Source organism: Epinephelus fuscoguttatus, linkage group LG22 (assembly GCF_011397635.1).
Source record: "Epinephelus fuscoguttatus linkage group LG22, E.fuscoguttatus.final_Chr_v1".
In the NCBI taxonomy this organism is placed as follows: Eukaryota; Metazoa; Chordata; class Actinopteri; order Perciformes; family Serranidae; genus Epinephelus; species Epinephelus fuscoguttatus.
Window position 1 is genome coordinate 12,512,699 of NC_064773.1, and position 15,929 is coordinate 12,528,627.

General features: G+C 40.9%; 1 protein-coding gene across 1 annotated transcript; it reads right to left on the reverse strand.

Annotated features, from left to right (window-relative positions):
• Positions 1 to 569: 569 nt before the first annotated feature.
• Positions 570 to 8,888, reverse strand: kera (keratocan). The gene is made up of 3 exons (XM_049566698.1): positions 8,824 to 8,888; positions 1,630 to 2,507; positions 570 to 1,466 (listed from the first exon to the last, which is right to left on the reverse strand). Exons 1-3 carry the CDS (start codon positions 8,853 to 8,855, stop codon positions 1,297 to 1,299), a joined length of 1,080 nt encoding a protein of 359 aa, XP_049422655.1. The 5' UTR covers positions 8,856 to 8,888; the 3' UTR covers positions 570 to 1,296.
• Positions 8,889 to 15,929: the final 7,041 nt, after the last annotated feature.

Here is a 15,929-nt window from a genome sequence, read left to right on the forward strand (position 1 = left end):
ACAATAATGTAATTTCTTAACTCAAAAGGCTGTGAACGAATGATTCCAGACTGACACACAAAAGATTTATGTTATAGCTACGCACAGGGCAACGTGGCTTACTCTGGTCCAGGACAAGATGATCTCCAAAGCCAAGTCCTCCCTTGACCCAGGGCTTGGAGCAACTGACTCAGCGTTACCCTCTCATCAGTGACCCTGGTTATATTGTTCATCTAATGGGACTCTTCTGTTACTTGGTTGATTGGTTGACGATACTATGTGGATGATGATCTATTGTATGTTCATCTTCTAGTGATAAGATTGGTTCCCTTAAATTATTATTCAATATATCCAGAATAAAATGTGGTGGAAAAACTCCCACATACCAGAAATAGTATCATTATTATTTGTGTATGTATGTTTCAATTTAGGTTGCATTCAAATATAATCTAAATGCTTGTGCTGGTAAAACAAACTAACAAAAAACAAAATTACACCAGGGCACATGTTAATTTTCAGATATTTTATTCAAATTGAAGACAATTAAAATGAAATCTCTCGTTCAGTTTATTCAGAAAAATAACGTCCAGAATTAAAAAGTGTGTTGGCATCTTTTAAAAACAGATAATCACATTTCTTTTGTATACAAAACATTAAGGAATATTGGCCATGAATATTCACAGGTTTCTACTTATTTTTTCTCCAGTATTAAATAAAAATAAATTACCTACAGTAAATATGTTTATTTTTAGAAGAATTTTCTAGGGTAAATAAGACAAACCTAGAACACAAGACCATTCATTTGGCTTCAAGTCTACAAGTATAAAGCAAAGGTTTACCTGAAATTATAGAAAAAAAGAAAAGTGATATATTCCTACACATTCATAATCATAAGCTTTGTCTCCTGATCCAAAAAGCATCATGACAACGAGTCCTCCACATGTTATTAACACATTTTTGTTCTCCTATCCGTCTAAATCAATGTCACACTATTATAATCAGAGTTTCACTGACTTGTACATGCAGATGTTTACATAAATATAAGGCACAACTAGTGGTCAACAGATTTAATAAAGCATCAATAAAGCTTCTAACCCGTCAGTTCCTTGTCAATATTGTTCTGAAATTTTACTCAAATTCCACTGAAAAGTTTTCAGGAATTAAAAGAAACTTTTTCCTAAGTCAACAAGTGTCAAATATTTGGGCTTGACAAACATGCAAATATTTCTCATGCCATCATTTTTGTTGCATAGATTCACAGGTCATCTTCAGTCGTGGGAAATTAGAATTCGTCTTCAACATGTGCATGATTTTTTCCTATATGACGATGGATCTCAGGAGACGGAAGCACAGAATGACATCCCTGGGAATTGGTGGCTTAATGTCATTGCCATCCAGTCTGAGGTAGCGCAGACGAGGAACGCTGTCATTGACGGAGTCGTCAACGGTTTCGACAGCAACAGGACAGACACTGGAGCCACTCACACCTGTAAATACACAAAGGGAATAATGATTTACAAAGGCAAGACAGGATATGTCTCTGATAAACAGTCCTATTCAATAGATGCAAAGACAAGAGACTCATCTGCATCTACAGCTCGCATGAATCATCATAATTAGAGAAAAGCTGGAAAAATGTCCCAGACTTACTTTTGATATTGTTGTGGTCGAGGTGAAGTTGTTCGAGGCCTGAAGGAATGAGGGGAACCTCAGTCAGCTGGTTGTGGGACAGCTGCAAGTCCAACATGCTGGAGACGTTAAACACATTTGTGGGAACTCCATTGCTGCCGAGCTTGTTGTGGTTGAGCCTCAGAAATGCCACTTTTGGCAAACCTTTGAAGTAGCCGGCTGGGATCTTCTCAATGTTGTTGCCGTCAAGATAAAGCTGGGTGGTGGTGGGTGGTAAGCCAAGAGGCATGTTACTCAGCTGGTTCTTGGCTAGGTTAATCTGCACCAGGTTGTTGAGACCCTTTAGGCTCACCTCAGTCACCGCATCGTCCATCAGCTTGTTCCCCTGGAGGTCCAACAGGTTGAGCTTATCGAGACCGATGAAGACACCGGCAGGGATCTTGGAGATGCGATTGCGAGAGACACGTAGATGCTCCAGAGTGACTGGCAGGGGAGACGGCACAGAGGACAAGAGGTTGTCATCCATGTAGAGGTGTGCCAGGTGAGACATTTTACTTAAGACACCTTCTTCCACTCCCTCGCTGGTGATCTTGTTGTGGTTTAGGTTCAGCCAGCGCAGCTGTGTGGCGTTACGCAGAGGGTCTGCTGACAGGACTTCAATTAGATTGTTCTGCAGGTAGAGATACCATGTGTGTGGAGGGATATTGGGGATGGTCTTCAGGCCTTTATTGTCACAGTAGACAGCACGAGGGAAGTTAGGGGGGCAGCGACACTCTTTAGGGCAGGCCGTCACCTGGGCCAGGAATTCTTCATAAGGCATGTCTGCCTGGCCGAGAACTTGCCCAACCAGGCACAAGGTGCAGAGGACGCTCAGGAGAAGTGCCATTTTGCTTCCCAACCTACGATGGAGAGGGAGACAAAACATTATTATAGACAGCTGAGTAATGTGCGACACAAAATCAAGTATTACAATTATTCCTTTTCTCATTTTTCAAAATTGATTTTTTAATTCCTGAGTCGATATAATTTTAAGTGCAAAGGTGGAAGGAAGTTGCTGCTTCTATTGTGGTAGTCAACAAGTAACATGACGTCAGATCTTTTCCAAGAAAGACAGAACTGAAGCAAGAAAGCAGACAATAGCGGAAGAGGTGAAGGATGGACCTTCACCTTAAAAATCACAATGCATGTAGAATTGACACTTAAGAATCAGGATAGTGTTGAATCAGAAGGCAAGCATATTGTCCCAGCTATAGCAAATAGACATCTAAATCCAAGGTAAAGAAGGTCAGATGAGATGTTAGAATTGGCAAAGGATTTGGTTCTTTAAATGATCCATGCATTTGATTGCACTTTAGAATCCGTGTCTGTTTCATGATTCATGATTAACAAAAGTCATGGTCAGGCCTTTCACACTTTAGAAAGCTGATACAGTCACTTTAAATATAGTAACTAATGTGGGTAGCCTCAAGTACAAATTAATTAGCTGACTAAGTGTTTGAACCCGAGCCCAAATTAGCAACCCCCATTGTCTGTCACCTACACTACCACTAATGTCTTTATCATTAAATTCCAATTGTAGCTGCCAACAGAGCAGGGTAACCGCCTCTTTCCGGGTCATTTCTTTGCCTGTCAATCGCATGTAAAGCTCCAAAGACAGGATGCCGGGCCAGGTCAACTTTAATTGCATTAGGACTATCTTGAAGCTCAGACTTTAAGACATTGCATGTCAGTTGTAGGATGCACTGCTCATGAGGCTTTGATTGCAACAGGCATGGCTGAGCCTGCCACACATCTTGAAGTCCACTTGCAGTGGTTTGCACAGCTGATACAAAGATGCATGCAATATGCACATATGCAAGCATTGTACACCTTCACTAAACTGAATTCTTCACCCTTAGGGATGACAGTTCAGCGAAAGGGCAGATGGCCTGATACTGACCACTGACGGGTAAAATGAGATGCAACAAATGGGATACAACAGCTGCTGTGTGAACAAAGAAATGCAAAAACAAAAAAAAAAGAGAGATAAAGTGAGCAAAATCTGATGTCAGCTCTATTATCTTCTATCCACCCATCTCCTAAGCCTCTACTTGAGTCCTCTCAGCTGCCATCTGGTGCTTGTTTAAATTCTTGATGCACTCCACGTTTGTCTGGAACTCATTTCGGGCAGGCCACGCTTTTCCACGGATGGGTGCACTCCAAAGGAAAAGCCGGCACACCTGTTTTAAAGAGATGTGCTGCTGCTTTCTTATTGTACAGGGGTCAAAGCTTCTTGACCCATCTTTACAAATGGTGCAGTGGTGCAAATGACAAAAGCTCCATAAAGATAAAACCCAATCACTAAAGACAAACGACTACTGAACTACCAAACCTGTCATCCAGACGTATCAATGCCTTTGCCTTCCAGAAGCCAGTCTTACCTTAAACTCTTGAAGTTCCTTCTTGCTTATGCCCTTTGTCAGCAAGTTACCAAGCGTAGTCCCAAATGATGAGGCTGTAGCTCTCACTCCCCTGTATTTGTACTACGAGTTTTTTCATTCAACCTGTGCCAACCTGTCACTCAAGATGACAACTAAGCCTCTCTTGTCCAGTGAGATCCTCCCAGGATCAAAGGTCATAATCCCATGGTGTGTAGTGTGCTAAACCTTTTCAGCTCTTGAGACATGGCCCACTTACAAACAGGCTAATACAAGCCTACCTGTTCTTTGTTTGCTGGCTTCCACATGTACAACCCGTCCTCCCTTGGTTTGCATGCTTGATCTTTTTAACTCCACTCACAAATCCCTTAGAGTCCTTTTGACGACCTTTTGCGCTGATTTCATGTTGCCATCCAAGATGCGATCAGGATACATTAATCTACTTTATGCAAATTATATAGCCTTACAGTGTTTGCAGTCAATAGAGTGTGGGATAAACACACAAATACAGCTCAGCATAATTGCAACGTACAAATGGCTGTCCCCAAATGACAGCAGGAGGGGTCAAACCTATTTACCAAGACCGTAAGCACAAAATCTGACTATTTTTACATTGGAGGATGAGGCCTTGGTCTAACAAATCTTGGAAGGTAAATGATGTAAATGGACCATCCTGCCTTGAATCAGCATATTTAAGGGCCCTGACACAAGAAGCAGACGGTCGTCAGTCGTCAGTGATGGGCCGTCAGTGAGCTTCCGTCGCCCTACATTGGGCAGTGGCGCTGTTGGCACTAGTCGGCCCTTGTTGGCCCTTGTTGGCCCTTGGTAGCCCATGTTGTTTTTTTTTGGCTGATTCAACATGGTGAATTGGTGTCGGAGAAGCCCATCAGCTAATGAAACCATTCTGATTGGCAGGTGAACTCAGTGCCTAAGCAGAGAAATGGAGGTGAGGAAAGCAAACAAAAAAGTTAAAGTCAAATGGGCAAGACATCGAAACAAACTTGTTTTTTGGTAAGATTTTGTTTTTTTATCCATTGAGCTCTTTAGCAGAAACTGTTTGTTATTATTTGTGGTATTGTTTGTGAGCACACAGTTAATATCATTTGTTCTTTTAACAAAGGGTTGTGTTGCTAATATACTAACTGGCTATGTAGCGCGCGTCTTGAATCTGTCTTATTGGTCTTCCAGTTTCCCTTTTTGAATGACAAACACAGACTACCACCAACTGCTGCTATGGAGAGTTATTCCCTCTTGGACAGGCGCAGATTGTATGCGCTAGTTGTCTGTTGTCTTTGCGGTGAGTTAAGGTGCAGTGTTTTGGCCAAGACAGAGGTGACAGGAAGCGACATGAGGTGATATAAGGCGACATGAGGCGACGTGAGGCGACAGTCGGCCTTCATAGCCAGTACTTTTTTAACGTTGGTTTGGTGTGTCTGAGCCCAAAGTCTTATATCTAGGAATGTGTGTCTCATTGTGACCACGGATGAACTCATTCTGAGAACTTCCAGCATGATACCATCTTGAAGCAGATTGAGGGCAGCTCTACGGACTCAATGGCTTCAGTTTACTCCAAAACACTTTTGGAAAGAACTGGAGCATAGGTAATATCTTGCAGAAAGATCTACTGGACCTGTAAGAAGCTATTTAAGTTGACACAGAGCATAGACGGTGCGCTAAAGGTAGTCCTTGTGAACAATCTGTGCCTGATGAAATAAATGGAGTGCAGTGCGGTAAGTTTAATTGCCTTTTTATACGTTATGTATTTCTTTTTTATGAAATATAATGAGGATCTTGAAGTACCCCAGCTTACATTATTGGGAGAAAGGGCACTATGATCGGCCTCCACTGCTGAAGCACAAAGATAACGCACTGTACTTAAGTACAAAACATTGCCTGCAGACATGAGAGGTGATGCTGTTATGGGAGGGAGGTCAGGCTAATCTGAGGGGGATTTTACAGCACGCTGGTCAGGCAAATTGTTTTTGTACAAGCTAGCCAGCGCGAGGCTTGGTGACCTTTCCACATGCCAGCGTGAGATTGCGCTAATTTCCAGTGATGACGGCAAAGGCTTGAATGCAGCAGGGATAATCCCAGCTGAGTTGTGTGAGGATAGGGGCAACACTTATCCATGATCAGCCATGCAATCCCATCAGAGCTCCTCCTCTGTTTGCCAAGGTGTGCTTGGGAATGGTGATTATTCTCCTACATATGTTTGTAATCTTGTGTGATCGGTTACACGTCCGGATGTTAGTCCTGAGGACATTTATAGGAACAGTGCGTCACAGACAATTTACTATCTGCATGACTGGACACATGTTTGCATCAGTCACTGTACTGTCCTAACAAGCTTGGATGGTCAGCCTAAAGTTAATTTTCTTCTTTGCATGCCATTCTTCTACCTTTATCTTTTAATGACAGCGTGTCTAGCTATTAACAGATATACCTAATCCTTGTTCTTAAAGTAAATGCATATAATGGCTTTTAGAGCTCATAGTAAATTAAAGAAGACAAATGTCCTCGCACATCTCTGATGTAGTTTGCCGTCAGGCTGCAAAGGTGACCGACCAGTGGTGCAGTGTAACTAAGTGCATTTACTCAAGTGATGTGCTCAAGTGCAATTTAGAGGTAGATGTAGTTGAGTATTTCCATTTCATGCTACTTTATACATCCACTGCACAAGGCTACATCTCAGAAGAAAATATTGGACAATTTACTCCACTACATTTATTAGAATCTTAAATTACTATTTAATATGCAAATTTAGATTATTAATACAAATTATTAATCAACTAATAGATTATGATGTAATATTATAGGTTGAGCTACCCAGCAACATATACAGTAAATAAGTAGGGACAAGCAAGTACACCACTATCTGTATTAGGCCAGGAGCCAGGTCATGATGTTTTCTGCTACCTATTTTTTGTTTATTATTATTTCCTGTTAGCCTATACCTTGGGCCATCACAAGCTGATAACGAGCACCCCAACATGGGACCATTTGATCTCAGGGGACCCAAAACTCAGTTTTTGGGACATGTTTCTGGCGAAATGATGTAAATGCAAATATGATGGCATAACTACGATGGCATAAATAGTCGTACAATATATGTGTATAACATATTTGTATCATATAATATATATATTATATCTGTTCAACCAATGAAATTCTAATGTATCTGAAATGGGTGGAGTTAACTGGGGTGGGTGTGATTTATATTGGAAATGGGTGGGGCTTAGTCATAAGTTGTTATTTCAACTTGAAATTGAAATGGATTGATCAGAAGTTCCCTTAATCACATGTTCAGACACATTTGACACACACCCTGATGATATTAGTACTAGTAAAAAGTATTGGGTACTTGTTTTGTCTGAGTATTTGGCTCAACCCTAAAAATGAACTCCACCCTTATCAGCTGCAACATTTAAGTGGTGAAAACATTAATGCATCCGTCTAATAACATGATACTCTAGGTATATTTGATGCTAATACTTGGATGCTAGGACTTTTACTTGTAACAAAGTGTTTTTACACTGTGGCATTGCTACCTTTACTTAAGTCAAAGATCTGAATACGTCTTCTACCACTGCTACTGACAGTTACAGATACTTGGCACGAAACTCAGGCTGTTAAGCAACAGGACAGCCAGGTGGTAACCTCTAAACTAAGAATGTGCTTCCACTACGGCCGTTGTGCAGCCTTGTAAAAAGGTTTGGGATGAAATCAAATGTCAGTCCATCTGACAAGCATTTAGTGCAGCAGTCACACCAAAAGGTAGACACGTGTCTTTTTACAAGCCCTTAAAAATAAGTAAAGACACACTTATTCAAACCACAGAAATGTCAATAAAGTTTTAAAATACAATTAATGAGGTGTAAATAGATCTTGTTTTAAAAAATACTTAACTGAAACTGGGTGTGATTTGATAGAAACAGTTACTGACTTGCACACACAACAGTTGGGCTACCCTTCCAGTCTTATTTCAACCAATAGTCATTAATAATGTGTGTCAAGATTTACAATCAAATTACCCAAAATGCTGAAAATGGTGATTCAGGGTTTCACAGATCTCTGCAAAATGGAACATATATTACCGAAAACAAATGCTGGCCACAATCTGCCTGACAGACTAAGGAGAAACACATGCTGAGGAATATGATAATGCTCATTTCCTGCCAGGGGCTTTGTGTCTGAGCCAGCTATGTTAATTATACAACGGGTTGTATTTGAACTGCATGGGTTTTTACGGGATCGATTCCAGTTGAAAATCCACTTCATGACTTTGAAAGATTTGGAAGAGTTTGCATGGCTTACTGCATCCTGAGCTGAGAAAGTAACTGTGTTTATGGGTAATTATTGTGTGGAAAAAAACAGGTTTGGCAGTGAAAGTGACTTTCCAAGATGTGTTTCATTTGCAAACAGCAACAATTATTTCACCATGGTTCACTAATTTCCAGGCTTTCTTGTAAAATTATTAATTGCTTGATTATAAAAGTGTCAATCAATCTATTTTAATCCTGATGTTAAGCATCCTAATTCATAAAATAAAGTGTGACTGAAGCTAAACCTGCATGTAATAGCTGAGACATTTACAGAAACACCTTGGAAGCGTCTTTTTAATTGCATGGTTACCTCACACTGGCAAGTTGTGAAGCAGAGTTTGGCAAGGTACACCACATCAAAGAGAAAGATCAATCCAATCAGATGAAAACCACCTGAAAAATTCACTGTCCAAGCACTCACTCCCCCTCTCCAACAGATTTATTAGGCTACAAAAGAAAGATAAGATCATGTTTACCTGCTCCTCCAACTGATGTGAGTGGTCTGCATGTAGCCAGGTGTGGTTTAGTTGTTCTGCCTCTTCAACCAACAGCTCTGATGTTTGTCCGCCGGTGTCAGTGGCTGTGATGTGGTCAGTGCTGCAAGCCAGCTCAGTTAGTATTGTTGTTGGTTTGATTCCCCCAGGGCTGCACCTTGGACACCGGTTGAACCGAGAGGATGGAGCATGTGTTGTTGGTGGGAGGACGATTGTGTGTGAGTTGGGATGTCCTCTCGGGGTTTGTGTTGCCTACTTTTCTGCCAGCCCAGCACTTTTTTCCGCCTCTTTTTCGTTTGGTCTCCTTTTTTTTTTTTGTAGAGATTGAAGTCATCAGTGTGGTGTTAGGGGTGAAACGTCTGTCACTCCACCCAACTTAACCATTTGGGCTACAATGGAGGATTTGCTCTTCACCCATCACTCGGGGGGATGGGTGCAAGACCATTTTATGGCTCATTTCAGCTCACAGGCCTTGGGGTGTGTTCACGAGGCTGTCAGGTGAGGTTAGAGAGGAGCTCAGAGGGGTTTGCTCCAAGACATTCACACCCAACTTTTTACAGGAAAATTCCCACTTTTATTACAACCCACATCTTCTTTTTGTTGTTTTTCCCATCATGCCTATCTGGGGTACTATATTACTCACTGACGTCACTGTAGAGAATTTTTACACCTGGTCACTGCCAGAAACAGCTTGACAAAATAACATTTTCTGTTGTGGTAGAGCAGGAGCTTCCAGACCACTATTAAAGACGTATTTGGAAGCAAAAATTAAACTTTATTAGGGTTGTAGTGGCTCCGTCGTAAGATATCATGGAAAATTGTAACTCCAGTAAACCTGGCTCTGTAGACAACCACTAGTACAAGTATTTGTGTGCACCATTAACTTGATGTTTGTGATGTTTATCCAAAAACATCCAAACCCAAAGACAAAGATGAAGAGCTGGATGTGTGCATATCTATATTTTAAGCATACCTGCATATGAACAAGGTTGCTCCTTGCGATCTTTGCCACATTAGTTGTGTTGCTCTAGCCCTTTTGAGACCCCAGCCTTTGTTTGGTATGCATTTGTATTTTCTCCTAGCTATCTGGGATGAGAAGGACCTGATTAGTATAAAAAACTGCGCACTGTGTTTGAACATTAAGTCCAATTTGAGAAACAAACTCTGTCCTTATTTGGGGAAAATTGCTTATTTTTAATAGTCACAAGTGTGTAGTAAAGTATAAAACCGTTTATTTAAATGCCTGAACATTGTGTAAAAATAAGATTGTAGACAATGCAACACTGGTCCAGTATTTTGTAAGTCTGTGGTTTAGGGTCACTGTTAAAGTCCCAAACTGTTCATTTCAACACAATCTGTTTTTTGTGCAAAAATAATATTTCAAAAAAAATTGCAACATATTTGAAAGCGCTGTGATTCCTTATTTTAAAACGCTGAATAATTTTTCCTTGATCTATATTCCAAGCTGGTCTGTCCCAGTGTCCTCAAACAAGAAGCTAATGAATTCCTGAAGTCGTCAGCTGAGTACTTTCTAATTAACAGTGCTTTAGCTTGTGACTATTGCTAAAATTGGTCAAATTTGTTGCCATATAAAACTAAAACACTATTTTAAACATAAATAAAAAGGTTTCAACTATTAAATTTGATCAGGTTTTGAACCTTGCCCACTTTTCTGTCGGGATCAGCTGTAGACTGACTTGACAGAGATGCTGCCATCTTGTTTTTACATGAACAAGTAGTGTGCCATCTAGTGGTAGCACAATACAAAGTTTCCACAAATGAGGACAACAAGTCTAAGTTAAGCAGATTTAAATATAAGGTGCAGCAAACCCAAAATGTCCTCATGAGGACGCTGGGTTGTACAAGGCTTGAGATGGCAGTCCATGAGTTTAATCTAAACCCAAAAACAATGAGATGGTTTGCCCTTAAATTTTGGTACTGACATTAATGGTTCCCAGCTAACAGTTCCTACTGACTTGGTGATCGGACATTTCTTCTAATGTCAAAAATGACAAAATTGGCGTAGACATACCTGCTCCCCTCAAGATAAATGATGCCAACATACCAAACTAAGATGACTAACACTATACTTGCTGAAGTGTATCAGTATTGTCATCTTGACTTAGTATTAGTATTACTGTCGTTGTACTTACTCTCAACTATGTGTTTGTGTGTGAATGACGGCTGCCTCATGTCTGCTGCATCCGTTTGCAGTGTTGGTTACGCTCCTTAGAAATTAAGGAGACAGGTCTGCAACATGAAAGGTTGGGCCAGTGTCTGCAAATTGAGAGAAACATACTTGCTGATAGGCCTACATACCATCTACAATTGAGCCGCTGTTGCTTTTTCTGCTGTGATTTGTGATGATCTCAGAATTAACAATAAAGTAACCTCCTTGAGTATCGCCATGTTTATTGTTTACATCATGCAAATCTGAAAGTTCTGTACAGTCTGAGTTCTGCGGTGTGCCCGCTAATACAATCCTCTGGTAACATACACAGCACATAGTTCATGACACAGCTTGTTGTCTATGGCAATTTGTGGTTGAAATAGAAGTACCTTTGGCCCTAACATCACGAACGAGTCATTTTGGGGATTTGTGACCCTAAAAAAGGCCTACTGACCATTTTACAGCTGCTTCTTTTCCAATGACTGTGAATGGCAACAGTACTTCTTGGGCTGATGAATATGGTCACTACACCAAATTTACTTCCCAGCCTAGTGTCTTTCCTGGGGGAGCTCAGGATCACAGTCAGCTGTATGTGTTAGAATGCTGTTGGTTCTCCTACCCGGAATCGAACCAGAGAAACTCTTACGTTGGTGCAATCTCGAAAAACCATCGGCCATTAGCCTAACCACAAGTAAGTCTCTGGGACCAGTATTTCAGGGGTTCTGGTGGAACCATCAGATACCCAGATAATGTATAATAGATATCTGGGCCAAGACTTCCTCTTTCGTGTGCTGGTCATGGTTGACTTATCCCTATAAAAACATGTCTGCATATGAATAAATAAATAAATAAAGATAACAAAAAGCTATATCGTCGATGGTGAGTTCTTAGATTACATTTCAGCCAATGTGTGCTCCTTTTTTTTGCTCTCCACATGGACTGTTAACCTGCATGCAAGAAAAGCCAGCTCAAGTGTGATTAGTCAGAACTACACTGATACAAATGGACCACAAACAGACACCAGAATGCTTCTGATACCAGAATCTTTCAATCCCATTGCCTTCAAATTCCATGTTTATAAAGACTAAAGTTGGTGTGACGTAGCCATTGCTGCTCCACAAATATATGAATGTATCCTTGTAGGCCACAAATTTACTTTCACTACATCTAAAAAGAACCTTAAAAGATGGATTGGGTTAATACTGCAGTCTCTCCGTCTGCCACCCCTCCCTGTCTTCTCGCCCTCTTTCTCAGCTCAGCGGTGTGCATGTCTGCGTTAAGGCCACAGATGGGACATCTGGAGCCCATGTCTACACTTCTGGAGGCAAGAGTAAGAAAAAGAAAGATGGAGAAGAGATGGGGAGAGACACTGAAATTAAAGAAGGAAGGGAAATACCCAGCACCAATTAGGAGAGAACTGAAAAGTGTCAGTTGAGCGGCAATTTGTAGGGAAAAGTAAAAAACATGGAGTAGGAAAAACAGAGATAAAAAGATAGAACAGCTGGAGACGGTCTGGACTGAGGGATGACCTTTGGAGTTGGGCCGCCAGGCTGCAACAGCTGATTATACTTTCACTCACCGTCTCCAGCAGGAGGATGTGAAGCTTAAGGCTTTATAAAAGGACTTTATTGTCTAGACACGGGCAGCGGGAGCTCCACTCAGGATTTAAATAAGGGCGACCCAGGAGGAAGAGGAGGAAATTGTCCCAGATTGGGAATCGGTACAAATGATCATATAAAAACACGTGGAATGAGAAAAAAGCTGTTAAAACAAACATGTAACACGTTGTAATGGCAGTGTTAGCGAGCAGACTGCTAATATTTTTACCTCCCGACTTGTATTGGATGGCATATGGAAGTGCTGGGTATATAAATTACCTCCCTGCACCTACAGAGACGCAGACTCCTGACTTTCATTTACATAAGTGGGTCAAATTGTAAGTATAACTGAACTTTACAGCTGGATCTAATTACAAACACCTAGCAGGAATCAAATGGGACATCTGGAAGCCATTAACATAATAACTATAAATGCCACGAATCTAATCAACTAACCTACGGTCTTTAAATGGTGTCTGCTCTAATAAGGAACTCTTGACTAATACTCTCAGAAGAAACTAGTGGTTCCAGCACATGTGGTACACATCAGTCAGGATTAGTGGTGATGTTACAGTTAGTGCAGAGCTCTGCAAAGACGCTCTTGATACTGAAAAGAGAAGTGACAAGTAAATGTCGAGTAATACACCGAAAGACAGTGACTATGAATCTTGGCTCCTGATTTATTGTCCACAGAATCCGTGCATTCATATATCACAAAAGACATTTAAAAGGGGATCATAGGAGCATATTTTTCTCTCTAAGTTCTTGCAGTGATGACAGTTAGCTGTCTTGTCTTTTACTATATTATCTACTTGGACAATGTAGTTGGACGTATCTGTTTTATAAACTTCCACAGACTTCCTGCTGTTGCCTCCTACTTTTGATCACAGTACTTTTTCATCCTTAAAAGGTCCAGTGTGCAGGATTAGGGAGATATATCAGCATAAATGGAATATAATATAATAAGTAGGTTTTGTTCAGTGTGTAATCACCTTGTGTTTTCGTTACTTTAGAATGAGCTGCTTATGTACATAGGGTTCGGGTCCTTTGTTCCAACCATATTAAACTCATTGTTCCTAAGTCCGTTCCGAAATCATCATGATGCCCTGTGGTTAAGGTCTGGTTAGGTTTAGGCACAAAAACCACTTGGTTAGGGTCAGGAAAAGATGATGGTGCGGGTTAAAATGAAAAAGAAAGTGACAAACACATAAGCCATGAGCCTCAAGCCAGTCGCGGCGCGCCATACGCCCACTGCGAGACGTTCAGTACCGCGGACAGTCGGACCAATGGGATGTCGAACCAATGGGCTGTTGAACCAATGACATGGACCCCTCCACCTTGCAACACTAGTGACATAAGCCAATACTGTATGTAGTTTTTAAGATGTGAAAAGTTCGACCCATGCAAATTAGTTCCGGAATGCACCAGGGCCTTTTCTGAAAAGTTCCTGGTATGCATTCCTGTACGTTCCAGCTCAAATTAAGCACTGCCTAAGTGTGAAAAAAGAGCTATATCAATCCAACGTTAGCTAAGGTCCGAAAATCACGTTGGCGCTACACTGAGTGACTAGCTAACGTTGCTAATGATTATCTAGGACACTGAGGTGATAAACAAAATGTTAAAAAACGAATGGTAAATACTTTGAACAATATGTACGAAGCTAACTGAAAAGTAAAGTACCTTTAGCTAACTTAAGGATGAAAAACAATGTGCTCACTAAGCATGGAGGTGAAGGTAACGTTAGCACTGACAGGCAGTAAAAAGGCGTGTAGCTTTTAGAAAAGATACGTCACATGACATTATGCAAGTAGAGAACACAGTTAAAGAAAGCAAACTGCTTTATTTCAAATCTTATGATTCCAAAAAGTGTACAACTCTTGCACTCTTGTTTTTTGGGAATAGTCTGCTGCTCCCAGACTTTACTGGAGCACATGGACTGATAATGAGTAGCAGACCTTTTAAGCTCTGACAGTATCCAGAGCCTTTTTCTGATGATGTAGGCACAATATGGTCCAGTTTAGTGGCCATTATTACTAAATAATACAACACAGCATGCACAATAGCTTTTTTTGAGCCAAGGATCTGGAACATTATGGATAAATGTATATAAAAAGTCTGAAATACAGATGCTAACACATATGGGACAGCATTATCATCCCTAATTCACTGTGGTCTTATAAATAAAAAAGCCAAAAAATATTCCAAACACCAGCATCATATCCATGTGAAGATTTGGCCTTCTGATAAACTGGATGGTAATTTTTGAAAGATGATGCAGAAACACAAAGGAATGTGCTGATTTTATAGTTTTATTTCCCTCTGGCACACAAGGAAACATTTCTCAGTCTCCTCCAATCATCAGACTAAAAGAACTTCACTCCTACGAAGGAGCCAAAATCCTGATCAGAAATCTCTAGTAGTCTTATTCCTATCTTGATTTGATATAATCTATTGCAAAACAGTAGAGAAATAAATATTTAGCAGAAAAATAGCCCAAAAGGCCTTTTAATGAAGCTGCATGAATCATTCTTAAAGGTATACCATGCAGGAATTGTTGGTTACTGTTTTGTAAACCAACAACACAACAACCTGGCCTCTCTCTACACTATTGAATGTTACATTTGTTGTAATGGAAAAACCAGTACTTAATCAAGCTAACTAAGCTAATCACTGGCTTTATCCTCTCCTTCAGTGCTCGCCAGTGAAACTGAAAGTGAATTCCAAGTCCAGATTCACTCTCATTTGGGAGCGAGCGTTGTCTGCTTGGAGTCTCACTCTATTCATGTTTCCGTGATTTTCCTAGCTTCTTCTTGGATATGTGCTGTTACTCGTTCCAGTTGCCAGAAGAAAATGTTGGCATTGTCCGCTTCTGCTACGCACAGACACATCACATTTGCATGTTTCATAGTATTATGTCAATGTGCTGAAAGTCATGTAGTATATGAGCTTACCTTGTCATCTAGAGGTGAAGGGGATGGTGGATAGCGTGTCACCTAGACAAGACACCTGCCAGGCTACAGACTACTGTTCAAGACCAACAACAGCAACAAAATGGTTGTTTATTAGCAAGGCATCACTGTGTTTCCGGCAGCTTTTTAGCCAACAAGTGGGTAATTTTCAGTGGGTCCGTGTCATTGGTTCGACAGCCCATTGGTTCGACATCCCATTAGTCCGACTGTCCGCGGTGCTGAACGGCTTGCGGCGGGTGTATGGTGCGCCGCGACCGGCTTGAGGCGGAGCAGGTTCACGGCTTATGTGTTTGTCACTTTCTTTTTCATTTTAACCCACACCATGATCTTTTCCTGACCCTAACCAAGTGG

Bases quoted from the DNA above. Each gene is read 5' to 3' on its own strand.
- kera (XM_049566698.1), bottom strand. From the start codon at position 8,855: ATGCAGACCACTCACATCAGTTGGAGGAGCAG. The intron at 2,508-8,823 runs GTAAACATGATC...TCTCCATCGTAG, and splicing joins CACATCAGTTGGAGGAGCAG to GTTGGGAAGCAAAATGGCAC. The intron at 1,467-1,629 runs GTAAGTCTGGGA...GTGTATTTACAG, and splicing joins CGACCACAACAATATCAAAA to GTGTGAGTGGCTCCAGTGTC.